Source organism: Gymnodraco acuticeps, unplaced genomic scaffold, assembly GCF_902827175.1.
Source record: "Gymnodraco acuticeps unplaced genomic scaffold, fGymAcu1.1, whole genome shotgun sequence".
In the NCBI taxonomy this organism is placed as follows: Eukaryota; Metazoa; Chordata; class Actinopteri; order Perciformes; family Bathydraconidae; genus Gymnodraco; species Gymnodraco acuticeps.
The window spans coordinates 3,296,441-3,312,341 of record NW_022989890.1 but is presented as its reverse complement, the minus strand read 5'-3'; the positions used below and the strand labels follow the sequence as shown (position 1 = coordinate 3,312,341).

The window sequence follows — 15,901 nt, the reverse complement described above, 5'->3', positions numbered from 1 at the left end:
CGTCTGGTTCACTGATTAGTCGCTCACGCCCATGAGCCCTTTGGGGTTGTGCTCACTTTCAGTGGAAAATAACTCATGTGTGACATGAAAGTGAGATCGACTATAAACACACCGATTTTCTCTCTTTCAACTGTGTTTCTTTGTATTTGAATAATGCATTTGGCTCACAGATTCTGCTCTTAAATGAGCACCACTTAGCGCTACGTTTTAAAATTACCTCTCAGATGCTCTAGGTTCCTCCGAAGAGTAAGATGTTTTCCTGTGTAATGTGTGAAAAGTAGAGCGAGGTAGTTAAAGTCAGGCAGGGACAGCCATCCCATTAAACTGTAATTGCTGGAATCAATTTTGAGGTTAGTAAAATATGATTTATTGATAGGAGGTTGTCGCTTAGGTGCAGGTGTTAGTAAATGTAGATGAGTATAGAGCTCATTGGCATAGTTTTGACATAAATGTGGCCAGAATACTAATATCTTCTCAATGCTTTCTTGCCCTGAATACATGCATACCAACATAATGTTAAACACTCCATTCGCTTGTTTACCTGTCTGGTTTATCATTGTTAAATGTTCCCCAAACGCCTGATTCATTGGCTCCCGCATGTGTCAGCTGAATATTTGGTTTCTCCTTATTGTTCCGTCTTTCAGATAAAAGCTGAGGACAGCGGTGATCCCCCATTATGGTCTACTGTCAAACTCCACGTAGAATGGATTCGAAAACCCGTCCCCTCGCCTGTAACTCTGCTATTTACCCAGAGGTCCTACAATTTCTCTATTTCGGAGACAGCTGTCGTGGCTCAGCCGGTGGGAGTAGTGGCTGTCAGCCAGTCGAGCACACCTGTCTGGTTCAATATTATCGGTAAGAAAATTAATGTGTGACAATAAACGAAGAATAATGGGTATTCATAATATTTCAGGTGACCAATTCATTCAAATGCACCCCCGGGTCACATTATCAAATTGAACTAAATGAGTCTTGTCATTTGTCATATTAAAATGTTGTATAATTTAAAAGGGAATTTTGGATTTATTCAACTATCTATCATAACTGTAAAGCGATGGTCAGAATTGTATTAGTATTTCCATCTGTATGCTGGATTTTTATAATAATATATTATATATATATAATAATAATAATAGTTTTGAGAGATGTTTTTTGGGTCAGACCTATCCTGGGTGAGCCAAACCAACACAATGGAAGTGATGCATTTCACACCATGCAGTGTAATAGTTTGCAAGTGTTACAATTGTTGACTCTGCAGGCTTTCCCACAGACTTCCATAACAGCTTTGGACATATTTCAGATTTACATTACCCCTTAATGCAGTAAATGTACTGCAGACAGTTTCTCATTATGCAAATGTCCTTGTTAAAATCTAACGGCTCTTTTCTTGTGATTAATTGTACACAGGTAAAGTGAATTGTCTAAATAAAACATTTCTTAAAATGTATTTTGGCAAAAGCACACTGGCAAACAAATTACAATACAATAAAGGTTTATTGGTTTGTTTATTTTGCTCTGTTGGAAACAAGGATTTTTTTTAAATAACTGGTTTTATATCCGTCTGCCTGTTGAAAAATGGGAAGCTTGCCTCTTGATTCAGAATTGTTTAAGTATCAGTAAAAAGCTGATTATTGATTGCTACCCTGATTAAATAATTCAAACAGAGCGCCTGCTTGAATGTTCATTTGGAAATGAATTAAAAACAACTTGATGAGTTGATTATTCGTCTTTATGCACGCGTAAAAGAGACGTGAACATGAACATTTTTCATTAATTTTCCACTATTACTGTTAATGTCAGTGAAGTAATTGTGCAGCTCATTAATATTTCGCTTTTTTCTTTTTCAAAAAATTAACGCATAGTTATATTATTTTTTCTCTGACCTTGAATATCATCCACGAATGAATCACATTCCCGCCACTGAGCACACGTATTGAGTCCTCTTGCAGTATTTAATGACGCATAGAAATGTGAAAAACTTCAAGAGGTTGACTTTTCAGAGTGCTGTAGATGAGGCAAACCTTTGATCACAACGACATCCTTGATTTCCTAAATTCAACTAACCTCTTTTTTCTTTCTCTTTCTCTCTTGTTAAGGCGGACGTCTTGCCAGAGAAACTTTCTACATTCCTCAAAATGCATGTGGAAGAAACTGCTCACTTGAAACAGGTCTGGTCAAAGCATATTTTGCCAAATGATTTCCTAAATTGCCCCAGGTCTGGAGAAAAGTAGAAAATTCAGGAAATGCCAGTGCCAGGGCTGTGTTTAGCCAAAGGCAGTATTGATTGATCTGTGTTTGAAAAAGCACTCCACACGTAGTAGTAGTTTGTTATTCTGGTCCAGGCAGCATATAGGTTCAAATCATTAGTTTAGCCACTGTGCTGTTCCACTCTGTGTGACACATTCAGCCTCTTACTGTAGCATTCTTACATCCGAGAGCCTTTTTCTAAATGGAAATACATTTGAAATAATTACCTTTACCACTTAAGTTACAATATAAGTCATCCTGAGGATTTTGTGTGCAGTTACAGACAACCCTAGGAATCTCTGTTACAAAAGAGGGAAAACTGTAGGGTACTCTGTGTCAACAATGTTATTGCATAAGTTCTCTCACCTTTACCAAATTTCATTTTCAGTACGTACACTGAACAAAAATATAAATGCAACACTTTTGTGTTTGCTCCCATTTTTCATGAGATGAACTCAAAGATCTAAAACATTTTATATATACACAAAGTGTACACAATCTGAAAAAATCTGTGATAGTGAGCACTTCTCCTTTGCCGAGATAATCCATCTCACCTCACAGGTGTGGAATATCAAGATGCTGATTAGACAGCATGATTATTGCACAGGTGTGCCTTAGGCTGGCCACAATAAAAGGCCACTCTGAAACGTGCAGTTTTGCTTTATTGGGGGGGTCTGGGGGGGTCCGAAGACCAGTCAGTATCTGGTGTGACCACCATTTGCCTCACGCAGTGCAACACATCTCCTTCGCATAGAGTTGATCAGGTTGTTGATTGTGGCCTGTGGAATGTTGGTCCACTCCTCTTCAATGGCTGTGCGAAGTTGCTGGATATTGGCAGGAACTAGAACACGCTGTCGTATACGCCGATCCAGAGCATCCCAAACATGCTCAATGGGTGACATGTCCGGTGAGTATGCTGGCTATGCAAGAACTGGGATGTTTTCAGCCTCCAAGAATTGTGTACAGATCCTTGCAACATGGGGCCGTGCATTATCATGCTGCAACATGAGGTGATGGTCGTGGATGAATGGCACAACAATGGGCCTCAGGATCTCGTCACGGTATCTCTGTGCATTCACAATGCCATCAATAAAATGCACCTGTGTTCGTCGTCCATAACATACGCCTGCCCATACCATAACCCCACCACCACCATGGGCCACTCGATTCACAACATTGACATCAGAAAACCGCTCACCCACACGACGCCACACACGCTGTCTGCCATCTGCCCTGAACAGTGAAAACCGGGATTCATCCGTGAAGAGAACACCTCTCCAACGTGCCAGACGCCATCGAATGTGAGCATTTGCCCACTCAAGTCGGTTACGACGACGAACCGGAGTCAGGTCGAGACCCCGATGAGGACGACGAGCATGCAGATGAGCTTCCCTAAGACGGTTTCTGACAGTTTGTGCAGAAATCTTTTGGTTATGCAAACCGATTGTTGCAGCAGCTGTCCGAGTGGCTGGTCTCAGACGATCTTGGAGGTGAACATGCTGGATGTGGAGGTCCTGGGCTGGTGTGGTTACACGTGGTCTGCGGTTGTGAGGCCGGTTGGATGTACTGCTAAATTCTCTGAAACGCCTTTGGAGACGGCTTATGGTAGAGAAATGAACATTCAATTCACGGGCAACAGCTCTGGTGGACATTCCTGCTGTCAGCATGCCAATTGCACGCTCCCTCAAAACTTGCGACATCTGTGGTATTGTGCTGTGTGATAAAACTGCACGTTTCAGAGTGGCCTTTTATTGTGGCCAGCCTAAGGCACACCTGTGCAATAATCATGCTGTCTAATTAGCATCTTGATATGCCACACCTGTGAGGTGGGATGGATTATCTCGGCAAAGGAGAAGTGCTCACTATCACAGATTTTTTCAAATTTGTGAACAATATTTGAGAGAAATGGTTATTTTGTGTATATAGAAAATGTTTTAGATCTTTGAGTTCATCTCATGAAAAATGGGAGCAAAAACAAAAGTGTTGCATTTATATTTTTGTTCAGTGTATGTATTGTGTTGTGTGGTGAGATTAAACTGTGTCATAGACATAGCCTACTGTAACTATACACTCTTAAACGCTGGAAGATTATGTAATAAGAACAAAACAGGGACCCACTCAAGACAAATGTTGTTTATCTCACTGTTAGCAAATCAAGCTTTTTAAGACTAAAAGTCGGTCAGTCGTTAAAACAGTTTGTCAAAATTAAAAACATTTGCTGCTACTGCACTTACAGACATACAGTATACTCTGAAACAGTATTAACAGTGTAGGTGTTTAGATAAGTGTATGTTTGTAAAAGATGCTACCAAAAATAGTCAAACTAAGTCTGAAGACCCCCTAGAGGCAACTCTAACATACAGAAGGGAAACAGCACACTTCTTTTTATTTAGAGACCACAGACTGTGACTTCAGTTTTTTTTAATGCTTTGTGATCACAGTGTAATATTGACCAACCTAAACCTGCATTAAAAAGCGAATCCCAGCGGTTTGGTGCGACTGAACATGCTTCAGTGCTCCTGTGAAAAATGGCCAATCAGTATTCATATGCTGAAGAGAGCTCAGCTACCAGATATCTCTGGAGAGAAGCTGGAATGAGACGGAGGATGGCACTGAATACCGAACACATATCAATCCTCTCCCTCGTCCTAATCAAACATTAAGCCTCTAAACTGTACTCACCACCCGCGGAAAGACCCGGCTGCAGGTTTTTGATCCCTGAGATGGGTTGTGTTTTGGAGTGATAAGACAGATGTTTGTGTGGCTGTTAACAGCTCTCTGGCTGCCAAGTGGGTTCGTTGCTACATTGCATTGCTTTTCAGTTCATTTTATTTCACAGACCCTCCAGCTCCAGATGCAGGAACCTGGCCAAAACAATTACACAGTAATAACTTAGAGCACCTGAGTTTAGCACGCTCCCTGAATACTAAATGACTGAAACTCTGTGTGTGCTATTTGTGTATGTGTTTGTGTGTGATTCCAGGGAGCTTTGACATGCAGTATGACCTTCAGGTGGGGGTGGGAACTCTAGTTGTGGCCAAGCCCCTGGATGCAGAGGTGCAGTCTGTGTACAACATGACTATTCAAGTGACAGATGGGACTAACTTTGCCACAGCTCAGGTGAGCACACTTGATGATTTGTTATGCACTGGCACTGCCTCTTACACACTCCAGACCCACATCAAATAAAATTATTGTTACCTCTTCCTCTGGGAGCTGTATACTCTCAGCATCTCTCCCTCCTATGCATGCACTCCCTTCCCCTGAAAGGATCTCTCACTGACTATGAAATGTGGCTTTGTCTTTGACATTTCCTCCTGCTGTCTTGGCTGGCCTACTCGTTCTGCCTCGTAAGGGAAATCCTTGATATCAGTGGATTAATGGGATTAGACTGTGTAAATAAAGGTCATGTGCCAAAGTTACATTCTTTATTGAAAACACCCTGTCCAATTTGTAAAAGATACCTAAGGCTTTGACTAAGGAGATTTAGTGTGAATAGTGCTGGTATTTCCAACTTGCAAATGAAAAATGAATGTGATAACCCAACACCTCGACTGTATAAAATATTATCAGTATTATCAACATGGCTCTTATCCATACAAAATATATACGGAGCACTCTCATTGCTGTCGTGGATCCGAAACCTTAGACACTCAAGACATAACCAAATATAACGAAATAGAAACACAGACACACTGCTGATTGAAGGAATTATTATATTGTTGTACAACAGTATAAGAGCCAGAATACTTGCGTCAAGTCCGCTAAGAGTATAGATGTCCGTCTAAAGAATAACAGAATCTCACAGGTTTTATGCACTTCTTTTTAGTTTTCACAGCCCTACAGCTTTTGACCTTTTATAATCACATGTTACAAGATCCTATGCTCAATAACACACTGCAGACAGACATTTGCACATTCATGGTACAAAGGCTCTTTAGATAAACTAAAGGATGAAACTCATGAGCATGACTTAACACATGATCATATAATATAGATTATTTCAACATTACTTGTCTGAATTACTTTTCTCCCTCTGTCTCTTTGTCATTCAGGTGTTTATCCGAATATTGGACAGCAACGACAACCCTCCGGTCTTCTCCCAGCCAGCCTATGATGTCAGTGTCTCAGAGGACGCACCAGTGGACATGGAGCTGCTGCGGGTCAGAGCCTCGGACATGGACGAGCGTGCCCGTTTGAGCTTCTCCATCTATGGCAGTGCAGACCCAGTCAGTATGAGGCTGTTCAGGGTCAACCCTGGCACCGGGGTGGTCTACACCGCAGACCGGCTGGACTACGAGGCCAGAACACAGCACATCCTCACTATCATGGTGGGAACACAAATATTTGTTTTGGGGTTTGCTTGTTTGGCTGTTACCACTAATCTGTGTGTGTGTGTGTCGTTACCTGGGCTCTCTTCCAAATGATGCTCCTCTCTGAAAATGTGCCGTCTTTTTTGGCTAATTTCTTTATTTTCTTTTTTTTAATGCATCCTAAAACGGTATCCATATTCATCTCTCATTTGACTCCAGGTCAAGGATCAGGAGTTTCCATTTAACCGCGACCTGGCTCGTATCCTGGTGGCAGTGGAGGACTCTAATGATAACATCCCCTATTTCACCAGCACTGTATATGATGCTGTGGCCTATGAGTCATCTCCTATAGGCACTCCTGTCCTACAAGTGACAGCCTTAGACAAAGACAATGGGATTAACGGGAAACTCTCCTATACCTTTGAAGCAGGTTTGATGCTATCTTATTTTAATGTATGTATTTGCTTCTATTTTGTGAAGTGTTTCGACCTGTGATGGGCTTTGTAACGTTGTGTCACAGGAAAACAAATTGTTTATTTACTAGTAACGATGTCTGTAACCTTTCTGCTGCTTTCAGGGAACACTGCTGGTGTGTTTGGCATTGATAATGCCACAGGTGTTATTTTCATCGCCAGGGACCTGGGCCCTCAGCTCTGTGGGCTTTTACACCTTAACTGTGCGAGTCACAGACAGTGGATTTCCTCCATTAATGGCCACAGCTTCAGCTCGCATCTCATTAATACTCTCCGACTTTTCGCAACCCAAATTCTCTCTGAATGAGTATCAGGCCGAGGTAAAGAGAAACAGATTGCTGACTGAAAGGATGGGTGCATGGGGGATAATATTGATCTTTATTGATCCCCATAGGGAAATGCAGGAACAACAGAACAAGACAGAAACACAGATAGTACACATGGGATTATAAGAATACAAAGAAAATAATAAAACATAAAATTCAAATAAACATGCAGTAATAGTATGAATATAAATATAACAGTTAAACTCTATACAGGTGAATGTACATATATTCAGATATGTATAAAGGTTAAATGTACATACATACAAACATACATACATACATACACTGAACAAAAATATAAACGCAACACTTTTGTTTTTGCTCCCATTTTTCATGAGATGAACTCAAAGATCTAAAACATTTTCTATATACACAAAATAACCATTTCTCTCAAATATTGTTCACAAATCTGCAAAAATCTGTGATAGTGAGCACTTCTCCTTTGCCGAGATAATCCATCCCACCTCACAGGTGTGGCATATCAAGATGCTGATTAGACAGCATGATTATTGCACAGGTGTGCCTTAGGCTGGCCACAATAAAAGGCCACTCTGAAACCTATGGCCCATGGTGGTGGTGGGTTAGGGTTAGGGTTATGGTATGGGCAGGCGTATGTTATGGACGACGAACACAGGCCACTCGATTCACAACATTACCCTAACCCTAACCCGACCCCTCACCCAAGATACTGACTGGTTTTCGGACCCCCCCAGACCCCCCGAATAAAGCAAAACTGCACGTTTCAGAGTGGCCTTTTACTGTGGCCATTCTAAGGCACACCTGTGCAATAATCATGCTGTCTAATCAGCATCTTGATATGCCACACCTGTGAGGATGGATTATCTCGGCAAAGGAGAAGTGCTCACTATCACAGATTTTTGCAGATTTGTGAACAATATTTGAGAGAAATGGTTATTTTGTGTATATAGAAAATGTTTTAGATCTTTGAGTTCAGCTCATGAAAAATGGGAGCAAAAACAAAAGTGTTGCGTTTATATTTTTGTTCAGTGTACATACATACATACATACATAATATATATATATGTAAATGTGCAGGTAGCAGTGTGGTGAAAGTATTGTGTGCATACTGTGCAAATATTATTAATATTATGGACTGATACTGATGTCTCTGATTTGACAGATAATGGAGAACAGCTCCATTGGAACACATGTGATCACCGTTAATGCGCTCAGCCGCTCAGCCGTCATATATGAAATCTCCAGGGGCAACGACGAGAACTGCTTCTTCATCAACCATCACACGGGTGTAATCACCACACGCAGACCCCTTGACTTTGAGGTTTGTTGACGCTTCTGTTTCATCTGCTGAAGCTCTCAGTGTTGACATGATTGTTATACAAGGAGTGCACATAACATTTTATTATATCCCTTTCGACTACTCACTGAATTTATTTGTTTTGACAGCAAACTACATCCTACTTTCTGGTGGTGCATGCCCTGAGCATGGCGGGAGTCGAGGCCAGCACCACCGTCATCGTCCAGGTGGGGGATGTGAATGATAACCCACCAGTCTTCCGAGAAATCAGGTATCAATCACCACATGCCATTTTCCAGATTTGTAAGCATACTTTTTCGTCTTTTGCAGCAGTGTTATCTTTTCACCTCAACAGGTATGTGGGAGTAATCAGTGAGGCTGCTCTAGTCAACACGGTGGTCTTGGGAGAGGATGGGAACCCTCTCGTCATCCATGCGACCGATAGGGACCGAAACCACAACGCCCTGTTGGTGTTCCAGATCATAGACGACACCGCTCGTATGTTTTTCAGCGTGGACTCTGGGACTGGATCGATCCGGTATGTGAAATTGTAGAATCCACAAATATTGGGCATATGATTAACTTTCTTATAAACCAATATGTCTCATGATTTTGTGATTATGTGGATGTTTGTTGAATTTTAGAACGATCTCCAGCCTGGACTATGAGAACTTCTCTGAGTTTGTCTTCCGGGTTCATGTAAGGGACAGTGGTCTTCCTCCATTGAGTGCGGAGAGCCCAGCAGAGGTGATTATAAAGGTAAGTTAATGACATATGAGTCCCCTTTCAGCGCTTTAAAAACCTACCTGACTCAATTGTATTTGTTGTATTTTATTTGTGGATATGGTTTTCAATCTTAGGTGATCAACATCAATGACTCACCTCCAAAGTTGTCACAGGACACTTACGACGCAGTCCTCCTCCTACCAACCTACATAGGAGTCGAAGTCCTCAGGGTAGAGGCTTTGGACCCCGATATGACCTCTGACCCCACCCTGAGCCCTGACAAATCCATCACCCCTCAGCTGGTTTACTCTCTGGTGGACAGCAATGCGGAGTTCTTCTCTGTGGAGCGCTACACTGGTGTTGTGACCGTCTTCAATCAAGACCTCAGTAAAGACCGTTACCGCTTTAATGTGAAGGTAAGTGATTAGCTACACTTGTTCAGCGGACATGACACATAAATATCATTTTTATGTATCCTGTCACCAGCTTAGATTTACAGCGTGTAGTTGGCTTCAACTGGCTTGCATAAGAATGATTCCCACAGGGATGACAGAGCACTGGGTCAGCTGCAAACCTATTGTTATTCAGCGTGTTGCTATGAAACACTTCAGCTAAATGACGCAGGGTGTTATGCCCTGGTAAATCGGTAATAACTAATGTTTTTTCTGTTGTGTTATGTTTTGCTAAGAAGATAAACAAAGCTATGCATACATAGTGTCATTGAGTACACAATTAAACCCCAGGATTACATCCTCTGCATTAGCTTATTGGGGGTCAGCTGTCAAATAAACAAAAAAAGAATGCTTTCCCACTCAGCGCTGAATGCCCATAAAAAAGGCACTCATGCTCTTCTGTATGTGTTGGTTTTAAGGTTTGGGATGGGCGGCTCTCCAGCATGGCGTCGGTCACAGTGCTTGTCCGAGAAGCGATAGATAGCGGCCTTCTCTTCACCTTCCCGGTCTACTCCGCCTCCATCCCAGAGAACATACCCGATGTCACTGTGGTCACTGTTGTCAACACAGTCGGCCACCGTCTTAACGAACCGTTGAAGTACACTCTACTGAACCCCAACGGACGCTTCATCATTCGGCCAACTTGCGGGGTGGTGCTCACCACTGGAGTGCCTTTTGATCGGGAGGAGAAAGACAGTTACGAGCTGGTGGTGGAGGTCCGCAGAGAAGATGAAATAGTGAAGGTGGCCAGGGTGACCGTACAAGTTCAGGTGGGTGTCTCTTTTTTAACTTTCTTTACACAGAGCCCATTGGATTTTCTTAAAGACCTCCAGGTCTATCACTTACAATGTGTTGAAGCGCTAACCAATAGAAGAGCGAGTGTTATACAGTGATGTCATTATATTACTGAAGATAAAGGCAATCCAATTGTGTGTTGGCATGGACTTTGGGAGCAGACCATTTACACATGCACAAAAACATATTACACTCTACAAGAAATGGAAAACCCCAAAAAGAATATTAGGGCCTCTTTAAAATAACGATTATTTCTGTAGGTGGAGGATGTGAACGACAATGCTCCAGAGTTTGTGAACCTCCCTTACTACGCTGCAGTGCAGGTCGAAGCAGAGCCTGGATCAGCTATTTTCAGAGTGTCCGCCACCGACTCAGACTACGGTCTTAATGGAGAAGTGACATACAGTCTTAAGAAGCAACACAGGAACTTTCAGGTAACAGCTACAAATTCCTGCTTTAAATGTGTTCTTACAGGGTGCTATATATTTGAAAAAACATTCTAGTACATTCTCATGCTCCTTATGTCATAAAACAACTAATCGTATTGGTTGCAGGTGAACCCACTGACAGGAGAGCTGACGTTAAAGAGGGCCTTTGAGGCTGACCTATCCAACGCAGAGTACAAGCTGGTCCTTGTGGCCAGTGACGGAGGTTCCCGCTTCTTTCCAGTGAGGTGGAGCTGCCTGTTACCATAGTGAATAAAGCCATGCCGGTGTTTGACAAACCTTTCTATGGTCTCACTGTCAGAGAGGATGTAGCCGTCTCCACCTCTGTCCTTTGTATCAATGCCACCAGCCCTGAAGGCCAGAGCATCATCTTCACCATCACAGACGGAGACCCTTCACTGCAGTTCGACATTGGTTTTGACACAGGAATCATCATCGTGATTTACCTGTTAGACTACGAGAGCACGCAGTACTACCGGCTGACGGTGAAGGCTATAGATACGCTGACCGGGGCAAAGTCTGAGGTCGATGTGGACATCGTCGTGCTGGATGTGAACGATAACCCGCCACTGTTTCAGAACACTTCATACTCCTCTGTGATCGCTGAGAACTCCATGATTGGGACAGCCGTGTTACAGGTGGTGTGTGTGTGTGTGTGTGTGTGTGGTGTGTGTGTGTGTGTGTGTGTGTGTGTGTGTGTGTGTGTGTGTGTGTGTGTGTGTGTGTGTGTGTGTGTGTGTGTGTGTGTGTGTGTGTGTGTGTGTGTGTGTGTGTGTGTGTGTGTGTGTGTGTGTGTGTGTGGGTGTGTGTGTGTGTGTGTGTGTGTGTGTGTGAGTGTGTGTGTGTGTTTATTGATTGAGTAAGTCCAGTGTGTACTCATGTTAAATAACTGTTAACACTTAGGACTCACTTCAGCAGTATTGTGGATGAATATTAGAGTGATTGCTTACTGATTTATTTATGAGATGATAGTGTAATATTTCCCTGTGGGGGCCCTTGACCTTTGGCAAATAATGGACCAGTGATGTTCTCTCACTGAGAAACATGTTGCCTCGAGCTGAATTTGAGACAGATTTATGAATATATTGGTATCAAAATAGGTCAATGACCTTGTTTGACTGTAGTATTGATTTTTAGAAAGAATCAGTATCTAACAATATTGTATAGGCTAATACAAATGTTTTTTCATTCCTTTAAATACACTTTGGCTTGCTCATTGGTATTCTAGTATTGTCTACTAAAATAATTATTCATGCATTGTAAAAGCAGGTTGTGGCTTTTCACTTCAAATATAAAGTTTTGTGCCACCTTACATGCTAACATTTGCTTCACTCAATACATATGCATATTCAAATGAACTAAAACACTAATAATATAAATGACAATGGTTTCAGAATACAGCATAATTGTCGGTTTCTGTTGATAAATGATTGCGCTTCAACAAAATGTTTATGCTGGACGCTTGACAATGTTTTGATTTAGATTTAAATGCTGGATCTCAATCCATACTTTTTTTCATTTGGACTCGGTGTTCAGTGACTTAGTACTGTAACGATTGAGTATGTCAGGGTAAACAAATCAGACCATATTCTGAATAATGCATGAGGCAGTGCAAATGTTTAATATTTCTCTCCCTGTAGGTGTTTGCTCAGGATCAAGATTCAGAGAAAAACGCCGCGGTGAGTTACCAGATCCTATCCGACATCTACAACAGCACCGACTACTTCCACATTGACAGTAACAGCGGATTGGTATTCACGGCACGCCTGCTCGACTATGAGCTCGTCCAACGCTACAACTTCATTGTCAGGGCGACAGATAGCGGAGACCCTGCCCTCAGCAGTGATGTTAGTGTCACTGTGACTATAACCGATACAAACGACAACCCTCCTAATTTCAGCCAAGCGTTGTACGAGGCCTTTGTCAGCGAGCTGGCTCCCCGGGGGCACTTTGTGACTTGTGTTCAGGCGTCGGATGCCGACATCTGTGATGCTCAGAGACTCAGGTAAAATATGTTTTATATACCTGTGGATTTTATGTTTTTCTTCTAAAAGTGATAGTTAGAATGTGTGTGCATTGTTCCCCCCTGAATCCCGTCTAAATGTTTCTGTTCATTATATTCAGAAAAGCACACCTCTTATAGGCAATCTTAGTTTTGTGTTGTGAACGCAATCGTAGTGGTTTGGACTTTTGTTTGTCTTTTTCTCAGACAAAAACAACAAAAGTCGGTACTTTGTGTTTCCAGCAGCTTCTGAGCAAAACTACATGAAACAACGTAAACACCATTGTACTCTTTTTTTTCAAATTGCTTTCAGGTACACTATTCTCTCCGGGAATGACAAAATGATTTTCACGATGGAGCCAGATACAGGCGTGCTCAGTCTATCTAACAAGAGGAGACAAGGCATGAAACTCTCTTATCAACTAAATGTGTCTGTGTCAGATGGAGTCTTCACCAACACCGCTCAGGTGAGAGCGTACAATTGACTATTAGCTGATTTGATATTTTTTTTAACTTTGGAGTGTTTCATACCGAGCAAATCCCTTGCTTCAATTTGATCTCATACATTTGCAGCTGTCTAGTACGACTGATGCCTCGTACCATTGGCTGCTGAGTCGCTCTGCAGTTAGAGGTTAATGTGTGCTCGTGTCATATGAGATTTACTGTGAGGACGACCTGCCAGCTGTAAAAAAAACTGTCCTATAGTGGTAATTACAAGTAGGCTCTGATATCCCTTATCTCTGACAGTCTATATGTAGATACAACATGTCACCTCATTATTTTGCTTCCCCTTCTGACATGATGTGAACACAGCAGACCTCCACAGTAGTTTCTCCCGAGTGTTTACAGCTGCATCAATCACCATTAGATCACAGGCCTGATGCTTTCACTGCCTGTGTGCATGTCATATTGATGTGATCATGTTTGACAAATCGGTCAGTAATGATTATTATGATGGCATCAAAATGAAAATGATATGTAGGGGGATGAGTATTATAAGGATGATTGTGATCTTCAGGTGATTGTACGTGTCCTCGGAGCCAACCTGTACAGCCCAGTGTTCAGCCAGAGGTTCTACCTGGCTGAAGTCCAAGAAAATGCTCCTCCAGGGTCAAAGGTCATTCAAGTAAGTTTGCCTAGTAAGATGGGCTGTTGCTAATGATGATTCAAAATGTTGAAATTATACAAAATCAATGCAAAAATGAAATTGAGTACCGTTAAAATTATCTTGCATTACATGTCATTTGTTAGACGCTTTTATCCAAAGCGACTTACATACATTCAGTACTGTGGACAATCCCCACAGGAGCAATTTGGGGTGAAGTGTCTTGCCCAGGGACACAACGACATCCTGACTGCAGTGGGACTCGAACTTGCTACCCCCTGATTTGAAGTCCAGCACTCTATCCACTGAGCCACAGCCATTGTGTGCATTAATTACATTAATGCACACAATGCACACAAATATTTTGTATTACTCCTGATTTTTTATTCCATATGTTATTCCTTCTATTCCATACCATTGCAATGTAAATACTGCTAGATTTTACTAGATTTTTAAAATATTTTTCTAGTTCTCTATCTGTGTTTTTAATTATTGTTTTTATGCACCATGACACCAAGTCAAATTCCTCGTACGTGTAAACCTACCTGGTAATAAATCTGTTTCTGATTCTGATTCTGATTGAATAATTCTGAGAATGAGTGAATTTGTACTCCCTTTTGCAATATTTTTCTGCTCACTAAGTTATCTGTCCATCAGGGCTTTTATTTGGAAGTTCCTATGGAAGAAGTTGTAGAGCCTTACAACGACCAATATGAAATATATATGTTTTCTATTTGGTCTCCAGGTCCGTGCAACAGATGAAGACTCCGGGCTGTTTGGCCAGATCAGCTACTCCTTCATCAATGACCTGGGGAAAACTCAGTTCACCATCGATGCAGATGGATTCATATCAACCGCTCAGAAATTAGACAGAGAAAATCCTCTTAACAAGGACATGGTGCTGACCATTATGGCCCTGGATGGTGGAGGTATACTTTTTGACACTAACCAGGCTGTAACACTGATTCCCTGACAAAGGCTATCTTCAAATCAGCCCATGTATATGACTTTAGACGTACACAATAGTCTAAGTTATACCTAAATCTGGCAGACCAAGCATGTAGCTAACATTAATGCACGAATAGTCACTGTTCTTGCATTGGTTTGTCTCTAAGATAATAGCCTCTGTATAAGAAGATCACAAAATGAGAATTTCTAAAAGCATTAGCATTTTTGCATTAAAGATTCATTACGTTTTGCCATTCGCTATAACCTCAAGTGATTGAAAACAGTTTCACGAGGCTAATTATGTCTGTATGAAACACTTGTATGAATCACATAGACATTTATATCGTGTTCCTTTTCCAGGCCGGGCATCGTTTTGCACAGTTCGAGTGGTTCTTGCTGATGAGAATGACAACGCCCCTCGATTCAGAGCCGTGGAGTACCGCATGAGCATTAAAGCTAATGTTGCTAAAGGTTCTCTGGTCACACAGATCCAAGCCACTGACAATGATGCTGGGTCTAATGGGAGGGTTACCTACTCCCTTTACAGCGAGGCACGCCTTTCACTGGTGGATGTCCTGGAGGTCAGTACATTTGGTTTACAACTTTATAATTTATACTGCTGTACTTCACACAATATAATAATTATATTTGCACTTCATAACTTAATAGAGCAGCAAACATTTTCTCAGTCTTCTTTAGGAAAAAGAGAACAATTCTACAACAACAAATGTATTTAATGAGAGTTGACCATATTCAAACTCATATATACCATATATCTTAATTAAGAAATGT

At 41.7% G+C, this 15,901-nt stretch overlaps 1 protein-coding gene across 1 annotated transcript in view; it reads left to right on the top strand.

Annotated features, from left to right (window-relative positions):
* Positions 1-15,901, top strand: part of LOC117535367 (protocadherin Fat 3) — a 72,453-nt gene that overhangs the window by 18,884 nt on the left and 37,668 nt on the right. The window contains 21 exon segments of the mRNA XM_034199816.1: positions 645-855; positions 2,097-2,168; positions 5,231-5,367; positions 6,303-6,578; positions 6,780-6,990; positions 7,138-7,205; positions 7,207-7,353; positions 8,501-8,659; positions 8,785-8,906; positions 8,991-9,173; positions 9,280-9,394; positions 9,496-9,777; positions 10,233-10,583; positions 10,869-11,042; positions 11,163-11,259; positions 11,262-11,692; positions 12,695-13,059; positions 13,370-13,523; positions 14,075-14,182; positions 14,907-15,090; positions 15,470-15,690. Of these exon segments, the coding sequence (XP_034055707.1) occupies positions 645-855; positions 2,097-2,168; positions 5,231-5,367; positions 6,303-6,578; positions 6,780-6,990; positions 7,138-7,205; positions 7,207-7,353; positions 8,501-8,659; positions 8,785-8,906; positions 8,991-9,173; positions 9,280-9,394; positions 9,496-9,777; positions 10,233-10,583; positions 10,869-11,042; positions 11,163-11,259; positions 11,262-11,692; positions 12,695-13,059; positions 13,370-13,523; positions 14,075-14,182; positions 14,907-15,090; positions 15,470-15,690 (4,068 nt within the window).